This window comes from Narcine bancroftii, chromosome 9 (assembly GCF_036971445.1).
Source record: "Narcine bancroftii isolate sNarBan1 chromosome 9, sNarBan1.hap1, whole genome shotgun sequence".
In the NCBI taxonomy this organism is placed as follows: domain Eukaryota; kingdom Metazoa; phylum Chordata; class Chondrichthyes; order Torpediniformes; family Narcinidae; genus Narcine; species Narcine bancroftii.
In genome coordinates, this window is record NC_091477.1 from 112,529,278 (window position 1) to 112,546,558 (window position 17,281).

General features: G+C 38.2%; 1 protein-coding gene across 9 annotated transcripts in view; it reads right to left on the reverse strand.

Moving 5' to 3' along the window:
- atr (ATR serine/threonine kinase) overlaps positions 1-17,281 on the reverse strand; it is a 96,136-nt gene that overhangs the window by 13,858 nt on the left and 64,997 nt on the right. For 8 of the 9 annotated variants that reach the window (XR_011344345.1, XM_069897366.1, XM_069897368.1 and 5 more), the window contains 13 exons: positions 17,008-17,215; positions 15,534-15,712; positions 14,960-15,124; positions 14,720-14,811; positions 12,660-12,751; positions 10,818-10,995; positions 10,544-10,729; positions 9,261-9,420; positions 7,173-7,349; positions 6,202-6,344; positions 4,542-4,639; positions 3,810-4,048; positions 2,260-2,394 (listed from right to left, as the gene is read on the reverse strand). Coding sequence is in view for 8 of the 9 variants with exons in the window: in XM_069897366.1 (XP_069753467.1) it covers positions 2,260-2,394; positions 3,810-4,048; positions 4,542-4,639; positions 6,202-6,344; positions 7,173-7,349; positions 9,261-9,420; positions 10,544-10,729; positions 10,818-10,995; positions 12,660-12,751; positions 14,720-14,811; positions 14,960-15,124; positions 15,534-15,712; positions 17,008-17,215 (2,052 nt within the window). In the remaining variant the exon portion in view is untranslated. The remainder of the gene's footprint in view (positions 1-2,259; positions 2,395-3,809; positions 4,049-4,541; positions 4,640-6,201; positions 6,345-7,172; positions 7,350-9,260; positions 9,421-10,543; positions 10,730-10,817; positions 10,996-12,659; positions 12,752-14,719; positions 14,812-14,959; positions 15,125-15,533; positions 15,713-17,007; positions 17,216-17,281) is intronic. The other variant, XM_069897367.1, reaches the window with a different exon arrangement.

The window sequence follows — 17,281 nt, forward strand, 5'->3', positions numbered from 1 at the left end:
TATTGTTGAGGTGCCTGATGCTGGAGGTGGGGTAGCAGCTGTTCCTGGAACTGGTGGGTGCGAGTCCTGTGGCACCTATTCCTCTTTCCTGATGGTAGCAGCGAGACCAGAGCATGTGCTTGGTGGTGTGGATCCTTGATGATTACTGCTGCTCCCCGACAGCAGCGTTTCCCATAGATGTGCTTGATGATGAGGAAGGTTTTCCCTAGGATGTCCTGGGTTGTGTCCATTACCTTTTGTCGAGCTTTACGTTTGGGGTTATTGGGGTCCCCATACCAGACCATGATGTAGCAAGTCAGCAAAGGTCATACCAAACCTTAGGAAGTAGAGCGCTGATGCACTTTCTTGATGATGCCATTGGTGTGTTGAGTCCAGGAAAGATCCTCCGAGATGGTGACTCCCAAGAACTTCAATTTCCTCGCCCTCTCCACTTCTGATGTCCCCAATAATCACTGGATCGTACACATCTTGTTTTACCTTCCTGAAGTTAGCCATCACCTCCTTGGTTTTGGTGACACTGAGATTGTTGCTAGTGCACCATTCGGCCAAGCTTTCAATCTGCCTCCTGCACGCTAACTCGTCGTCCTTTTAAAAACAACTCACCACCGTGGGATGATCAGCAAACGTATAAAAAAATGAGTAGAACAGGCGACTAAGAAACGCAGTCCTGTGATGCTTCAGTACTGATGGAGATGTTCTTACCAATCTTCACTGATCATGGTCTGGAAGTGAGGAAATCAAGGATCCAACTATAATCAAACTTGTCAACAGGCTTGCTTCACTGCAAATCTGGCAATAATTTGGGGTATCAAGACCTCAATTGGAAAATCTTTAAATAATGCCCACAAAATAACTATTATTTAGATACTTTATGACTTAAAGGATAAATTTATGTCTATGCGAAGACATCATTCACAAATCTTTGAGACTGGAGGTTTTACATGGAATGGGATGAGCACATAATCCAGAATAGTTATTCTTATTTATTTACATTCTCCTTACTGGTAAAAAGTGTCTTCAACATCCTTAGAAGTACATATATACAGTACAATTCTGATCATCTGAAATTGGATTGTCAGAAATATTTTTGGATCCGTAAGTCAGATCGCCTCAAAAAAAGTTTGGATAAGTGAGGATGTCCAAATCGATCAGAAATCTTCAGTTACCTGAAATCTTTTCAGAGCAAAACTGACCTCACAGGTTGAAAAAATACACCAACATAAAATTAGAATGATGATCGTCTTCGTTTCAGGCAACTTCCTCCCCTCTCTTTTTTCATTTCCTACCCCTATCGACTTTTCTCTACAACTCTCCCTCTTAAACTGCGTGCGACGGTCTCCCAGCCACAAGCGGTGGGAAGAATCCCTTGTCCCGGCATCATCAGGCAGAGCGGCCTCTCGGGCAGGAGCAGGACCTTGGGCTCCCAAGCATCAGACTCCCAGGCAGGAACGGGACCTTGGTGGGGAGGTGTCGGTGACTGACGGCGGCGTTTGGGAGAGGGAGTGTGCACAGGTGAAGACCGGGTCTGGGTCAGGCATGCAACGGAGAACCAGCATGCAAAGCCGGAACAGCCCTTGCCAGAGCAAGCCAACAAGGAGGCAGGAGTTTGCCAACTCGCCAGATGAGTGTTTCACCCGGTCTGGGAAGCCTCCCTGGGGATCAGCAGCAGTGGGAGATGTGTCGGGAATTGGCATTTCTTTTTGAGAATGAACCGTTATTTTAATGCTCAAAAAGCCTTCCTTTGTTGTTCATTGTTGTTTAAGCATTAGCTATTGGGCTGTTTTTAAAAAAAGACCAGTTATCTGAAAAATGAAGACATCCAAAATAGGTTCAGTCCTGACTATTTTGGATAATTGAAGTTGCATTGTTCCTTTTGATGAAAATTTCATCTTTAATTCCCAGTGCTGACTGAAGCTTAAATTTCTTCATCAAAGAAATATGCATTCACGATCAACCGCATCAGCAACCAACTCAAATTCCTTTTCCGCTTGCACAACTATCTCCCAGAGATAACAGAAAATAGAGTTAACAACTGAAGTTTAAGGATTTGAAGGTGTAAACCAAAAACTACATTAAATGACAAGTTCTCATCGCAAAGAAAATTGACTATAATCATTAACTTAAAACTATGTAAACATTTTGGAACTGGGAGGGAAAGGGTTGAGGATGGAGAAACATAGTTTGAAATGTTATTCCACATGCACCCTGACTAAAGGCATTTTCAATCTAAAGATAAGCAAACAAATAAATAGTACATACTGTTTTGTTACACAATTCCAGTAACTTTTCAGTGAGGCGAGTGGCATCACCAACAAACTTTCCTAAACTTGTCTCATCATTAATGGCCTTCTGAAGGATTTCCTTACACCTATTAACTCGTGTCGCATAAGATGACTGCAAAAAAAATTTTGATCTGCGTTTAATCATGATAAAAAGCATTGTTTTATACAAAGACAAGCCTGTTTGCTCAATTTAACCTAAAAATACCCACACCTCAAAAATTGCTACATTTTGATCCACGTTTCCAGTAAAATTGAACTTGAGATGAAAACTATTTTTAGTCTGGAGAAATAAATGGATTATCTGCTTTTTCGGAAAAGACAGATGTTAGAACAGTAGGACAATGTTATTTTGAATTCAGAAGTTTGGTTATAGATATGAAAACAATCATTGCTCAGAAAGTAACTGCAGATGAACAAACCTAACAAATGCGCCACATTAGCCTCTTATTTTATTGTATCCAGTCAATGAATACTTCTGTTTTTCTTCATACCACTTTTTATTTTAGGAATTTGTGTTGTGTGGAAATCACAGCAAAAGGACTGATGAAGCATTTTGGTCCAACACCTCAACCATTCCCTCCCTTTCCCCCCCCCCCCCAACACCCCCAATTCATTGATACTGCCTGACCCGCTGAGTTCCTCCAGCAGATTGTGATCAGCTTCAGATTCCAGCATCGGCAGTCTCCCGGGCAACCCCTAATTAACTGCTCACCCATTTCAGACAAGAGTACGGAATCAAACAGGTTACTGTGGCATACAAAACAGTTCATATAAGGACTGTCGATTTCCTTCATTTATAACACTGGTGAACCAGAAAGGTTACTATTAGATTCCAACAACTGTGTCATATCCTTCTCAATTACTCATGTTTATTTAATTAACTGGATTTAATGTTCCCAGTGTGATAGAATTTCAACATGAAATATGCCTTGTCCAAATATTATCCTCTATACACAGTTCCCTGATGTGTCTATACCCAACTTCCCTTTAAATGGATATATTGAAATTGTGATTTGGTACCTCCAGGCTTGCAAATCTTTTGGGATAATTCAATATTAGTCTTATGAACACCCCAATACACTTTCAATTCACTTTTTAGCAAGATGTTGTACCATATTATAATAAAATTTCCAGTGAACTCAGTAAATTTTAAGAGACCATGAAATACAGGACCTCTAATATAATAAAAGGAACGAAGGAAACAGAGCCCACTGTGAATCGGATGCCAGACAATCAGGATTTTTGAACAGGATGGTGGATTAACAGAATTTGACTGTACCTCAATCACACAACACTATTATTATGAACGGAGTTCAAAATGACAAAATAACATTGTCTAGGTATTATTCCTATTGTAACATCTGTCTCTTCCTAAAAATCAGATAATCCATTTGACCAGCCTAAAAATAATTTTAATCTCGTAGCTCAATTTTACAGGAAACATTGATCAAAATATAGCAGTTTCTGATATGTGGTAATCATTTAAATGCTATGCACTGAATTACAACATTGGTATTATACAATTACCTTACATACAGCTGTCATCATCCACATAGCCTGCTGGGGATAAGCCAAGAAAACCTTGACAATAATGCCTTTCAGTCGAGCAAACACAGTATCATGGAAGTGGCATATTCGGGAAATCAACTGTGAGAATGCTGTCAAGAATTGGTAAGGAGCTAAGTAGTTAGTGTGATCCTCTATCACTTTGTTAATTTTTTCAAGTTCTGTTCTCATGGCAATGCGATCAGCAATGCGTCCAGATGCTGTGGAGAAAAGAATATTTATCCAAATTGTTCAAAATATTATATACACAGTTTCCTTCTCAGTTAAAGCAGATGTTTAAAAAAACTCGTATGACCTCAGGACGGCCAAAGGACAGAAAAGCCCCAATGAAACAATTTTGAAATGTAATACACAAAACCAAGTAATAATTTCCATACAAGATACAAAATTAAGTTAAAAATGACCATATCATCTGGTTTGTGCCATGTTGATTGTAAAATAATTATTGGTCAAATCCCCTTTTCAAAATTATATCACAGGAGAGGTTGGGATCTTCTGTAAGCAGCTAAGATTTTGAATTCTCAGAAGATTGCACATCCAATTTCAGTATTTCAGTCAAGGATGAACCTAGATTTTTCTCTTTAAGATCCTAGAGTGGGTATGAACCTGCAGGTTTTTTTAAAAAAAACCCTGGTATATTGTGTCACAAATGAACCACACAGATATTTTTGAAGTAAATTTAAATGTTCTTACCCTTCTCCAATTCATATGCTTTCGCTCCATAGTCAAGCCATAATGATAACATTCTAGGCATTGATTGGTAGATGAATTGATTCCCAAACCGCAGAGACCTTTCATTTAATATTTGGAAATATACATTCAGTTATACATATATACAGTATGCTTGATTTCCTTTCACCTTAAAAGTCTTTCACTTCTAACATGTTTATTTAATATTGTAAAACCCACAATATCCAGCACCTATTGGGTTTGGTAGATGCCAGATAAGTGAATTTGCCAGTTGCTTGAGATTACCAAACTAACCATTAGGGGGCATCAATTTTAAAGTTTGTATTTTTAATTTGCTTTTCGTAACCTTTTTTCCTGGTTTCTTGAGACTGCCGGTTGCTCGAATTCCAGATAACGGGGATTTTACTGTATTACTGATTAATGTACTGAAGTCAGTTAGTGAGCACCATTGCAGAAAATAAGAAGATACAAGATTTTGAGGCATTATGCTAAATCTATTAGATTCAACAGAGAAATAATTAGCTATATGAATGGTGATTAAGAACTACTTTAAATTCTCTGTTAGCTCAGATGTTAGTACCATCATTTTCAAGTAAGAAGTTCATAAATGCAAACTCCCCACAGCACCAGTGCGTAATTATGGATATGTGCAAAACAAGGTTCTATTTGCCAATTTAGGTGAACATGATGATCCTTGGCAGTTTTTTTTCATTCCTGAAATCACCAAACACTTTCATCGACATTCGATAGATAAAGACCTTGGTGCACATAAAGTGGTTGACACATTTGCTCACAAAACAAAAATAACAGTTTAACATTGATTAATTTTTCATGCAGAGGTGCCTCAAGAACAATAAAGATGCAGGCTTCAGACCTCCTTCATAGAAAGCACCTAATTTGCCACCTTAAAACTGAAATATAAAATATATCACTAACCAAACTCTAATAAATGAGCTGAAAATGCAATGCTCATGTTATAGATAAAAAGTCACGATTATTCTTAGTTAAAAGACAAAATTCTGAATAATGGATTTCTGGAGTTTAAAAAGAAATGGATTCGTTTAAAAAAAATCTGTTGAAATCTGAAATTTTCCAATTCAGTCTAACCTCCATCAAGCTTTAGATAGACAGCAACATTTGGAGGATATTTTAGAAAGTGATCTGATGAAAACAATTCCTCCTCTTCTTGGCTCACAAACAGTGGAGTCAAGGCACACCTCCTCCCCAAGCTGTTCTTCTCCATCTTTTTGATTCTTTCCTTTCAGTCCTGCAAAATCCACTGGCCACTATTAAACTTTCAATCTCAGTCATATACCTGATTGCTTTCTTTTCTCAGTCTAACCTGGAAGTGGCCAGGTTGCATGCACAACAAAGTAGAAGTTCAAATTTGACAATTTAATTTGTGCTTTTCAGAGTTTGAAATCATGTCATTACATCAATGTAATGTGGATGAATTAGGATATAATCAGAATTAAGTAATATGTAGCATGCTCTGAAAAAAACAGGAGATTCTGGTAACAACACATTTTTCAGATGTACATCAACAATAAAAAAAATCCAATTTTTAGCATACATCCCCCATATTAGCAAATAGAAAAAAAATCACATATCTATTATTTGCTTTCTTTACAAAAATACAAGGTTGAATTGACCAGCAACTTACGTGCCAAAATGAAGGACAATATAGCGAATTAAATCTCCCTGCTTTTCTATCTTGTTATCCGTTACCATTGGCATTAATTTGTCATAATATTTTGCTAAGTAAAAGTGTCCATCTTCCCAGTCTGGTAATAAATTTGTCACTTCCTACATAGATTAGAAATTTTTGAAATTAGAATTAATAGCAATAAAATAATTAAAAGATATCTCGACCCAACTACCAAACCAATTAAATAACGTACGGTAGAGCAAGGTTTTTCAGCACATTGATCTAGTTATCGCAACATGTTCCTAAATACCAATATTAATGGTATTCCTCAAAGTTAAAGTATATTTAAAAATCTGTCAACAAATAGGAAATACAGGCAAATGGGAGTGGTTCTCATTAATGACTTGATCTTTGTGGACCAGTTGGGCTCAAGGGCCTGCTTTTTGTTCTGCAAAACTTTACGACTCCAAAACTGTACGATGAAACGTGAACATATTAAATCTAGAACAGTTAGTCTTTTTTCCAAAACTACTTAAAATTCCATTCATTGTCTCACATCACATTCAATGGGCAAGGTTCTAACAATTCAGTTCTCAATCCAAGATGCTGTGCAAGAGTGCCTCAGGGCTTCTTATTTCATACAAGCAGATATCCCCTCATATTAGAGCAACGATTAGAACCATGCTTTATACAGAACAATATGCAATAAAAAATATCATAGGGATGGTTCTCCTTCTCTTTATTAGCATTCTAAAAATTCTGCAATGACTTCAACTTCAGAGAGTCTACAATTATAATACAGTGCAGCGCCAGAGCAATTGAATCCACAATTGAGTGGAGTACCATTTCTCCATTCACAATTTCATTCTGGGTCAGGTGAGAACCAGGCTTTAAATTTTCTCCACAAACTGTAATGGGTGCAAAGCCAGCCCCTTTTACATCATCATTTATATTAAAATTATAACGAAAGATGTATTGCAGATTACCTTATATTTTTTCATAACTGCATTGCTTTCAAAATTAGCTGTCTCTTCCATGAAACGTCCAACCAGCAACGTAGCTTGCCCCTTTATCAAACAACTCTTATCATTGCTTAATTCAGTTTCTCCAAAACACAACTCAACACCTTTCTGAAGGACTATTAAGGCTTGGTGAACATCCCCCTGAAAGTAGTTAAATTTAGATATGCAGGATTAAATGAATTTGCTTAACATTTATATAAATAGCCTTTCTAAACCAACAATCTTACAAACTATCCTTTTTACACCACAGACTCAGAGCTTCATTATAGGCCTGACATTTGCTATTCACGGTCTCTTTGCAAACTGAAAGGTAAAGCCAATATCTATCAAGTGAAAAAAAATTTGCACCAGCCACCAAGTCTAACAGTCAAAGATGCAGAAAATCATGTTAGTAATATTGCCATATTTTGAAGTGTACACTTCATACATAACCATAAGGTGCTTAATGGAAATCAAACACGAAGTGCGGGCAATAGAGAGCCATTAAATTATTGTCAGGCATATGATTTCTGTGATTTAAAAAAAAGATAGTTATATTTGTTACATCTTTAATATATGACTGTATTGCACGAAGAAGCCAGCTCCAAAAAGGCAATATTAGTTGGTTGAAACGGCAACCTGTTCAATTCTGACCTCCAATGCCAGCTGTGAAGAATTTGTGCATTCTCCCATGACCATGATGTTTCTTTCTTCTGGGTGTCCTGGTTTCCCACCCACAAAAAAAGTGGATAGGCTGGTAAGTTAACTGATGTTTGTAAATCACCCATGGTGCATCTGTGAATGGTACAGTCTAGGAGAGGGGTTCCCAAATATTTTAGACCATTGACCCCTTCATGGACTCCTTGATCCCTCGCTGACCCTAAGGCATGGACTCCTTTTTGAGTGGTGGCAGTGGAGGCAGGGGCAGGGGTGGTGGCAGTGCTGGACAGGGGAGGGGTGGGTGGTGGCACTGGATGGGGGTGGTTGCAGCGCTGAATGGGGGGAGGGGGTGGTTGTGGCGTTGGACGGGGGAGGGGGTGGTGGCAGCGTTGGACACATACCTTCTTCTCCACTTTAGTCCTTCACTCTTTACCTATTAAGAGGCCAAAGTCAAATCCAACATAGTGGCCACTAAGGCCAGCTCTCGTGAGAGGTTGGCCACCCCTGCCATAGGCGCTTTTTTCATAAATACATCTTTCGACAACAAAAGTTCAATCGACCCCCCTCCCCTCACCATTTATCAACCCCCTTTCGACCCCCTGGCATTTATTGATCCCTTGGATTGTTCCATCAACTCCCAGGAGTCGATATCAACCACTTTGGAGGCCCCTGGTCTAGGGGAAGTTGATGAAGATATGGCTTTAATAAATGAGATGACTGTTGGATGAGTGCAAATCGCTGCTTGATGGAAAGAGCAGAATTAGTGTGCAAAAAGACTGTTTCCATGTTGTGTGACTTCATCTATAATGCAAAGAAAATCACTTAAAGATGATTAATGTTTTCAGAAGAGGGGACATACAATATGGCAATAAAGTTGGGTCTCACCAAAGTTACCTATCACAGCTTCACCAGTGACCAGTTGAGACAAGTGTTAAATAGAATTATTTTAGGGATGCAATTACATTTATCTGACTGTAAATACAGAATTCTTGATTTTAGTTTATATAATGCGTGAAGGACATATTTATATTCAGAGAAATTATTCTGAAACATCCTTAGACTAATGGCAATTACCAATACACAATAAAAAAAAAAACCCCAGTATCCAGCACCTATAGGAAATGATAGATGCCGGATAAGAATATTTGCCAGTTACTTGAGATTGCATGTTGCGTGATTAGCGAACTCACCATTAAGGAGTGTCAATTTTAAACTTTTGTAATTTTTACCTATTATTTTACATCACTTTTTTTGCTGGTTCCTTGAGGTCACCAGTTGCTTGAATTCTGGATAATGGGGATTTTACTGTACAAAACTGTCATTAATATTCCAACTTACTTCAGTCAAGATATCCCCTTCCCTGACCCAATTCTCCTAAAATTTGTCACTGATGTTCATCAGGCTCAAACATACCTTGGACCAAAGCCACTTTGCTCTTTCAACATAAAGCTCAGGTAACCTGGATTCTCCTGCATTGAGGAGGGCATTATATGCAGTTTGATGATGTCCTGCTTTTCTGGCAACTCTTGCACTTTGTAGCCAGCATTCACCAACCAACTTGCTGTAGTCAGCCCTAAAAAAATTCACAGATTAAAATTGAAAGAATAAATGCAGAAGTGTTAGTAAGCCATGCTCCTCTTCAAGTCTTTTCCACCATTCCAGACGATCATAGTCAATTTTCCACCAAAGCTCCACCTCCCTGCTATGCCCATTTTTTAAATTTCAAGATAAATCACAGTCACAGACTCTTCTGGCCCATGAGCCCATGGCACCGAATTACACCCATATGACCAATTAACCAATAAACCTGTATGTCTTTTGGAATGAGGGAAGAAACTGTAGAACCCAGAGGAAACCCATGTGAATGTACAAACTCCTTGGAGACAGCGCCAGATTTGAAACCAGTTTGCTGGTACTGTAATAGCATTGCACTAACTGCATCATAAAAAAAGTATAAGAAGCATTTAACAATTCAATAAAATAACTTTGCTCCTTCTCAAAAGCCAATCCAATTATTTTTCTTTAGTCCTGCAAGAAAGGATAATGTTTTCCTTCCCTATTAACCATTCCCAAACCAATAAGCCTGATTCCATACTTCTGCAAATGCTATTCCTTGTCACAGAGACGTTCCAGATTCTCTGGATTGGTAATTCGAAATAACGTCTCCCTCTTCCACGAAAGGCCTTGAATTTCAAAGCCACTCTTCAGTGAATACTACTGAAATGAGTAGGCATACACTATGGATGGAATTAGAATATTGCACATTTTTAACCTCTCTCTGATGCAATGTACTGCGGACATGAAATTTCTTTTGAATTGACGAATAACCACTTTACAATAAATGTCTCAAAGCAATTATTGTCAATTTCTAAATCCTAGTAACATTGGATATCCTTTTAGCAGTGCTCAAATGGGCAGCAAATCTTGTTTAAGATTTCTCATTTGGCCTCAATAGTTTTTCCTGATTATGAACCAAATTCATTTCATACTTTCTTTTTTATATATTTGCATCATTTAAAATTAAGATACATAATCCATTAGTAGATTATGCAAATTTAAAATTAATTGTAAAATACATTGATCCAGACTTGATATGGGCTTTATTAACCTGGGAAATTACTGGTAGTTAGTAAGTTTTTATTGCTCCATTTCTGAACTAATTTAACACGACTGAAAATCGAAATGCATCAACATACGTTTTATTGACACTGAGCAATGCTCTGCGCAGCGCTAAGACCGGCTCCTTTGCCCGAAAGGAATTCTGAGTCATTTCTAAACGAGCCTGCCAATTGAGAGGATGCATGTGGCATTCACTCTGGTCCCTGGGCTTCTGGTGAAACAGTTCTTTGACACTGTGCTCCAGTTCACATAGCATATGCAACCTGAATAATCAAAAATTACTCTAAATTAATAATGTATCAGCACAACTTGAAGAAAAAATGTCAGAAAATGATCTCAGTCCCAATATACCTGATAATGTACTCATAACCACGCTGATATGACCCTCGTTCAAAACTTGCTGCAGAGAGTGGCACAATCTGCTCTGCTCGAGTAACCTGTAACTGTTCGTAGAAACCCTCCACATTGCTCTGTTTAGCAAGAAGCAAAAGCTGTCCAAGTCTCACACTCCAAGTGCACGGTGCCCGTTCTAAAAGAAAAATACTTCAAGCTGAACTTCTTCAGTGGCAAATTTTTTTAACCTTAATTTAAAGCTACAGCTGTGATATGTTCAGCAAGATCATGAGAGGACGCTTGCTTTAGTTTTTGGAGCTTATTAATATTTTGCAGAAAATAGCTAGAAAGACAACAAACACCAAGAAATTTTCATTGAGAGATCAATTGAGCATGGCTTCCAATGCATCATGTTTACATGCTATGTTATTACAATACCAAATTTCCTCTGAGGCAGTCTTTTCAGGTCACTTTCATCCATTCCAGTTCTGTGCATTCCCAGGTGATTGCTTAAGTGATTGTGGGACACACTGACTCTACAAAGGTGGACAGGAGGTGCTTTTCAAAGTGGATGGGTGGTGAACTCTTTCCACTATTTACGTTTGCATTTTGTGGGATACCACAAACGAATTTGAAGTTCTCCGTGCCATTTTCCTCCATTTTAAGCAGCTGGTGATGATGTTCCAACTTCAAGATATTTTCTTTGATTCAGTCCCTTCATCCACCTGTTAATTCATCGGTGCAATTGAGCTTGGAACAGGTTGTCAGTTTCATGAGATTGATATTGCTTGCCCATCAGAAATAAAAGAGTTGAATTAGGGGATGGATACTGGTCTGAGAAAGGGCATAAATGTTAATTTGCTTATTCTCTTAAGGAAGAATTTGCAGAGACGATGGCAATGGAATCGCTCCAGTTTTTTTGAGGTGCTTGCTCTAAACAAATCTACAGAAAGACAAGGATCTGTAGCATATGAGCTGTCTATCAGACAACAAGCTGGGAAGAAGAGAAAGCAGACTCGTTGGCTGAAATTGAAACACTGGGCTGTAGGCTGCCCAGATAGAATATGAAGTGTTGTTCCTCTAGTTTACAATGGGCTTTTCTCTGACAGTGGAGAAGGCCAAGGATGGGCTGGTTAGTGTGGGATTGGGAGGGGAAGTTAAAACAGCAAGGTGGGCATAATACTGCTCCGTTGAACAATCCCAAGTCTGTGATTAGTCTCACTGACGTAGAGGAGATACATCAGGAGCTGCAGTTGGAGGGGGGTGCACAAGAATCTTTGCCTCACCTGGAAGGGTTGTTTAGATCTCTGGATGGGACAAAAAAAGCAGGTGAAAAGCATGTGCTACATCCTCTGCAGTTCCAGGGGAAAGTACCAGGGGTTACAGACAGGTGGATAGGGAGGATTCTCTGTGGAAGAGAGTAGAAAATGAGGAGCGGTAGACATGACTGGTGGTGGGGTCTAGCTGCAGCTGGCAGAAACCCTTATTTTAAGGGTCTTCCAAATAATTAAATTAATTGATTAGAATTATAGAGTGGTAGAGGAGAGAATTTGATCTAAACTTCTCCAAATAATTCAAGGAGAAATCCAACCATCATGCATATTTTGTCCTGGAGTTATTCATCATATTATTCAATACTAATTTGAACACTCTTCTGAATACTGATTTTTAATCTCTTTCCACCACCATATTTGGTAGTGTAATTCAAATTCCAATCATGTTGCATAAAAGATGCAAAAAAGTAATTGATTCTCGAATTGAATGAACTTATAAGCAGAACATTTCCTTAAATGGTTCCAGTCCTGATCAATGGTGGTTCTAACAGTATCGCTACATTAACCGTGCCACTCCCTTCATTACCTGTAGTTACATAATTCTGGAGCAACTCCCATTGGGTCAGCTTCCAAGCTGCTTCCAATCTGTAAGTGTTCAGTTCAGTGGTCCACTCAGGCCTGAAGTATCATCCAAAGGCAAAATATTTTCATTTCATTAAGAAACAAAATAGAGATGAGTCTGATTGTTCATTATACAAACTTCACAAGTTAATCTCACACTCATTCAAGGGCCATGGACACCGTTTAAAATCATTTTACTTTCAACCAGTTGAAAATTTAGTTTCTCAATTTTATTTCAGTAACACAAAAAGCTTAAATTTTTTTTAACAGTTAAGGACTTGAATCTTGCAAATCATGGATTTAGTTTTATTTGTGAATCAATTCAGATTCTTCATGTTGAGGAATCAGCAAGTTTGCACAAAACAAATGTTTTATGGGTTCAGTAAATATTCACTCTTCATGTTTCACATGTATGTGCTCAGTGGTGGCAACATTTTCAGGTTATTGAAACTTCAGGTTATGCAGTGAAACCATACTTCCACTTCATTTGTCACAAGTTATGATTTTAAAACCAAAATGAACCATTGAGAGCTCAAAAAACATTTCAATTTCAATGCTGATAAAATCACAGCATGTTAACTATACACCTTAAATCAGATATATAGATGATTTTAATGAACTGGAGGTCAATTAGCATTGATTAAATTACATCCTCCTCAACAGTATCAGTGTCTTAGACAAATAATTTTCCATTTTTATTTATTTTTTTGTACAAGCTCAGAGAACCTCAGTGACCACGACATTTATTTAATCAGTGATAGCCATACCCTTAACAATAACAATTAAACAACCACCACAAAGTGCTTTATTAAAAATATAGTATTTATCCTATTTTTATGACATGCATGAATTCAACATTTCAAACCATCATCCCCTCAAAACTGACCAGCAAACTCCAAAACCTGGGACTCAACACCCAACTGTGTAATCGGATCATGGATTTCCTCACCTCCAGACCACAATCAGTGAGGACTGTTAAGAGCATCTCCTCCACAATCTCCATCAGTACTGGAGCACCATAGCGCTGCGTTCTTAGCCTCCTGCTCTACTTAGTTTACACCTACGACTGTGTTGCTCGGTACAACAATAACACCATCTACAAATTTGCCAACAATACCACAGATGCGAGTTGTATAAAGAAAGGTGACAAGTCAGCATACAGGAGGGAGACTGAAAATTTGTCTGAATGGTGAGCCAACAAGAACTTTGCACTCAATGTCACCAAAACCAAGGAGCTGATTGTTGACTTCAGGAAGGGAAAACCAGATGTGTTCAATCCAGTGATAACTGGGGGAATCAGAGGTGGAGAGGGTGAGCAAATTTAAGTTCTTGGGAGTCGCTATGTCGGAGGATCTTTCCTGGAATCAACACAATAATGGCATTGTGAAGAAGGGATGTCAGCGCTTCTACCTTCTCAGGAGTTTGCAGAGGTTTGGTATGACACCAGAAATCCTGGAAAATTTCTACAGATGTGTGATGGGAAGTGTGCTGACTGGCTGTATCATGACCTGGTATGGGGGCCACCAATAACCCGAGCGTATAGCCCTCCAAAAGGTAGTGGACAAAGCCCAGGACATCACAGGGAATGCTGCTGTCGGAGAGAAGCAGCAATCATCAAGGATCCACACCACCCCTCACACGCTCTGTTCTCGCTGCTGCCATCAGGAAAGAGGTAAAGGTGCCATAAGACTCGCACCACCAGGTTCAGGAACAGCTGCTACCCCTCCACCATCAGACTCCTCAACAACAAACTAAATCAAGGATTCAGTTACTGTTACTTGTGCATTCTATTGATTTTTTAAAAAAATTCTCTGCTTTTATTTACATTCGTTATCAGTTTACACTTTATTTGTTTACATGTGTGTGTGTTGAATACAGTTTTTTTTTGCACAACCAATAAGTGGTAATTCTACCTCGCCCACAGGAAAAAGAAACTCAGGGTTGTATGTGATGTCATGTACGTACTCTGACAATAAATCTGAAATCTAAATCTAGTCTATATATTTTGCGTAAATAAGACTGTACCTGCTTGCAAGCACTCCATTAACCTGAGTGAGGACTGTGGACAACTGACCAAGCCCAAGCATAGATTTCATCAATCCGTGATAATGAATAATCTAATTTTAAGATAAAAGAAAAACAATTTAAAACCACTCCTTCCAACAACCAGAAATAACACTCATAAGCATCAGTGATTTTACAAGCACGCACACACCCCCCCATTGAATTGATTGCGATCACAGGTATTTTTAGATTGAAATTTACCTCATCAGGTTCCAACTGAATAGCCCGGTCATAGCATGCAGTAGCATCTCTCAACAGTCCACTACTTTCGTGCTCTAAAATTTGCTCTCTGAGAGATGGTTCTCCTTTACGGATTGCAGTCACCCCAGCCACTCCATCTGGTTCATGCATTGATGCATATAGCTTCTGTACTTGGAACAAGAACATTTCTGTGAGGTTCAGTTGCAACTTGCACAAGAAATATATTTTACCACAAATGTCATTAAGACTATATTTTTATCATTAAACATTCATCATTATCCTATTGAGAATGATTTTTAAAAATGTGTCATAGTTTACATTAAACCGAAACCACTGAAAATGAATAAAACAATATTCTACAGTGAGGCATTAAGAGAACTACAGTTTCGTTAAAGAGAATAATTTTAAAAATCTTTCAATTAGAGATCATAGAACCACATTCCAGAGAGTAGTAGAATGTACAATTTTTTGGGTAGAATTTGGAGGAATTTTTTTGAACTCTGATGCACAGTATAACAGTTTCCTTAATTGTTAATCATTTGGGAAATATTTAGTTCTTATCTACTCCTTTGACCTGCAAAAATCCAAGATGTTGCTGAATGTTCTCTTTCTTTTCTGCAATGAATGACTCGAAGTGCATTACTGCACGGGTATAAGCTTTGGATCGAAAAGAAGCTCTAGCAAGAACGTCCTGGGGTATGAGGTCCAGAAAGGAGGTGACATTTTTATATTCTTTATATTCTGAGCTTGAAACTGCAATAAAACAAGACAACTTCATGTTGGCAGTTACATTTTGTCAAAATATTTTCAGTACACCTCCAAAGACATATCCACAGATTCTACTTAAAAAAAGCCCATCACTTCTCGGCCTTTTGGCTAAGATCAAGAGTAGCATTAGCAAAGTACCTAAAGCAAGATTAACTAAGACAAATACAACCTTTAAAATGAACCACCAGCTATTCTGTCACCACCCAAATATCACAATGAAATTATTGTCTCCCATCAACAACACAGGACTTCTTTTAAAGAAATTTGCTCCCACCCGTTCCCGTACTTCCTAAACCAATGAATATTTTATCCCAATTAGTTGATTTGTTCGTGTTTGAAACTTCTTGGGTAATAATGCAATATCAGGCCACCTAAATAACAGGATGAAAGCTTTTGATACTTGTCATTTAATTCAACTGATTATCAAAGATTCTGTACTTTATTGTAATAAATGCCAAAAGATTTAAAGAATGAAATCTTAAACTAAATACATGTATTAAAATAACTACCTCTCAAAAGGAAGTGAGAAAAGAGATACAATGTTGGATTAAAATAATTTAATTGTTTCGATGGAATTTTTAGCTCATTTGGAGAGATACCAAACAAAATACTTCTTTTGGAAGGAAAAAAAAGGATAATTTTGCTCATGTTAGAAAATTGTAAAAAATAAAGATCAATTTTCAATATAATGAGAATAAAAAAAACTATGAATAATCAATCCAGATCTATAATTTTTCCATGTTATGCTATTCAGAACAGAGACACAGAATAAACCAGCCTTGATCCACCTCCACCTGGCATTCAACCACTAATCTGGACCAGAAAAAAATCAGTTGGTATTTGTCCACCAAGATGGATTAGACTCAATTGGGCCTCGGGAAGAGCAGTCTGCTTGGGCTGACCTGGTACAGGATTCAAGGTGCAATTACGTAGTACAACACTGCGGAAATGATAATTACAGCAGGATAGCATTGAGGTACAGCAGAACAAACACATCAAATTCAGGAATTGAGTGTTTTTTGGCACAGACAAGGAAACCTAGGGTTTGAAAATTCATGTTTATATTGTTGTATTTTGGCTGTGTGGAGTCACAGACCTAAGGTCGTGTTACCATGCTGTATCTCTAATTTTAAAAAAATTCCAATTGGAGCCACTTGCAAAATACAATTTAGCCCAGTGGAACTCAACAGTTAATTTCTAGGTGGTACATTGTAGCCAAGTCAAGAAGGAACATGGTGAGGCAAAATGCACATAGCAGAGCATTACTTTCAAAAACTCACCATGAGGGCCCCCTCTGTCCTTGTTGGATCTGCCCCCACTTCTCTCAGAAGTGAGAGTCTGCAGCGTGTACCTGGACCACTGTGCAAGATGATCCAATGTGGAGAAAACCGTCTGAGTACTCAACTGGCTCAGGTCTGAAGCACTATTCTGCAACCTGCTACCCCGCGCCTCATCGTGCTTCAGGACAGCCATCATCTCAGAGAAGACCTGGAGAAGAAATAAATGGCTTATCCACCAGGTTTTAATGGAAATCAGATTTCAACTAAATCAGCC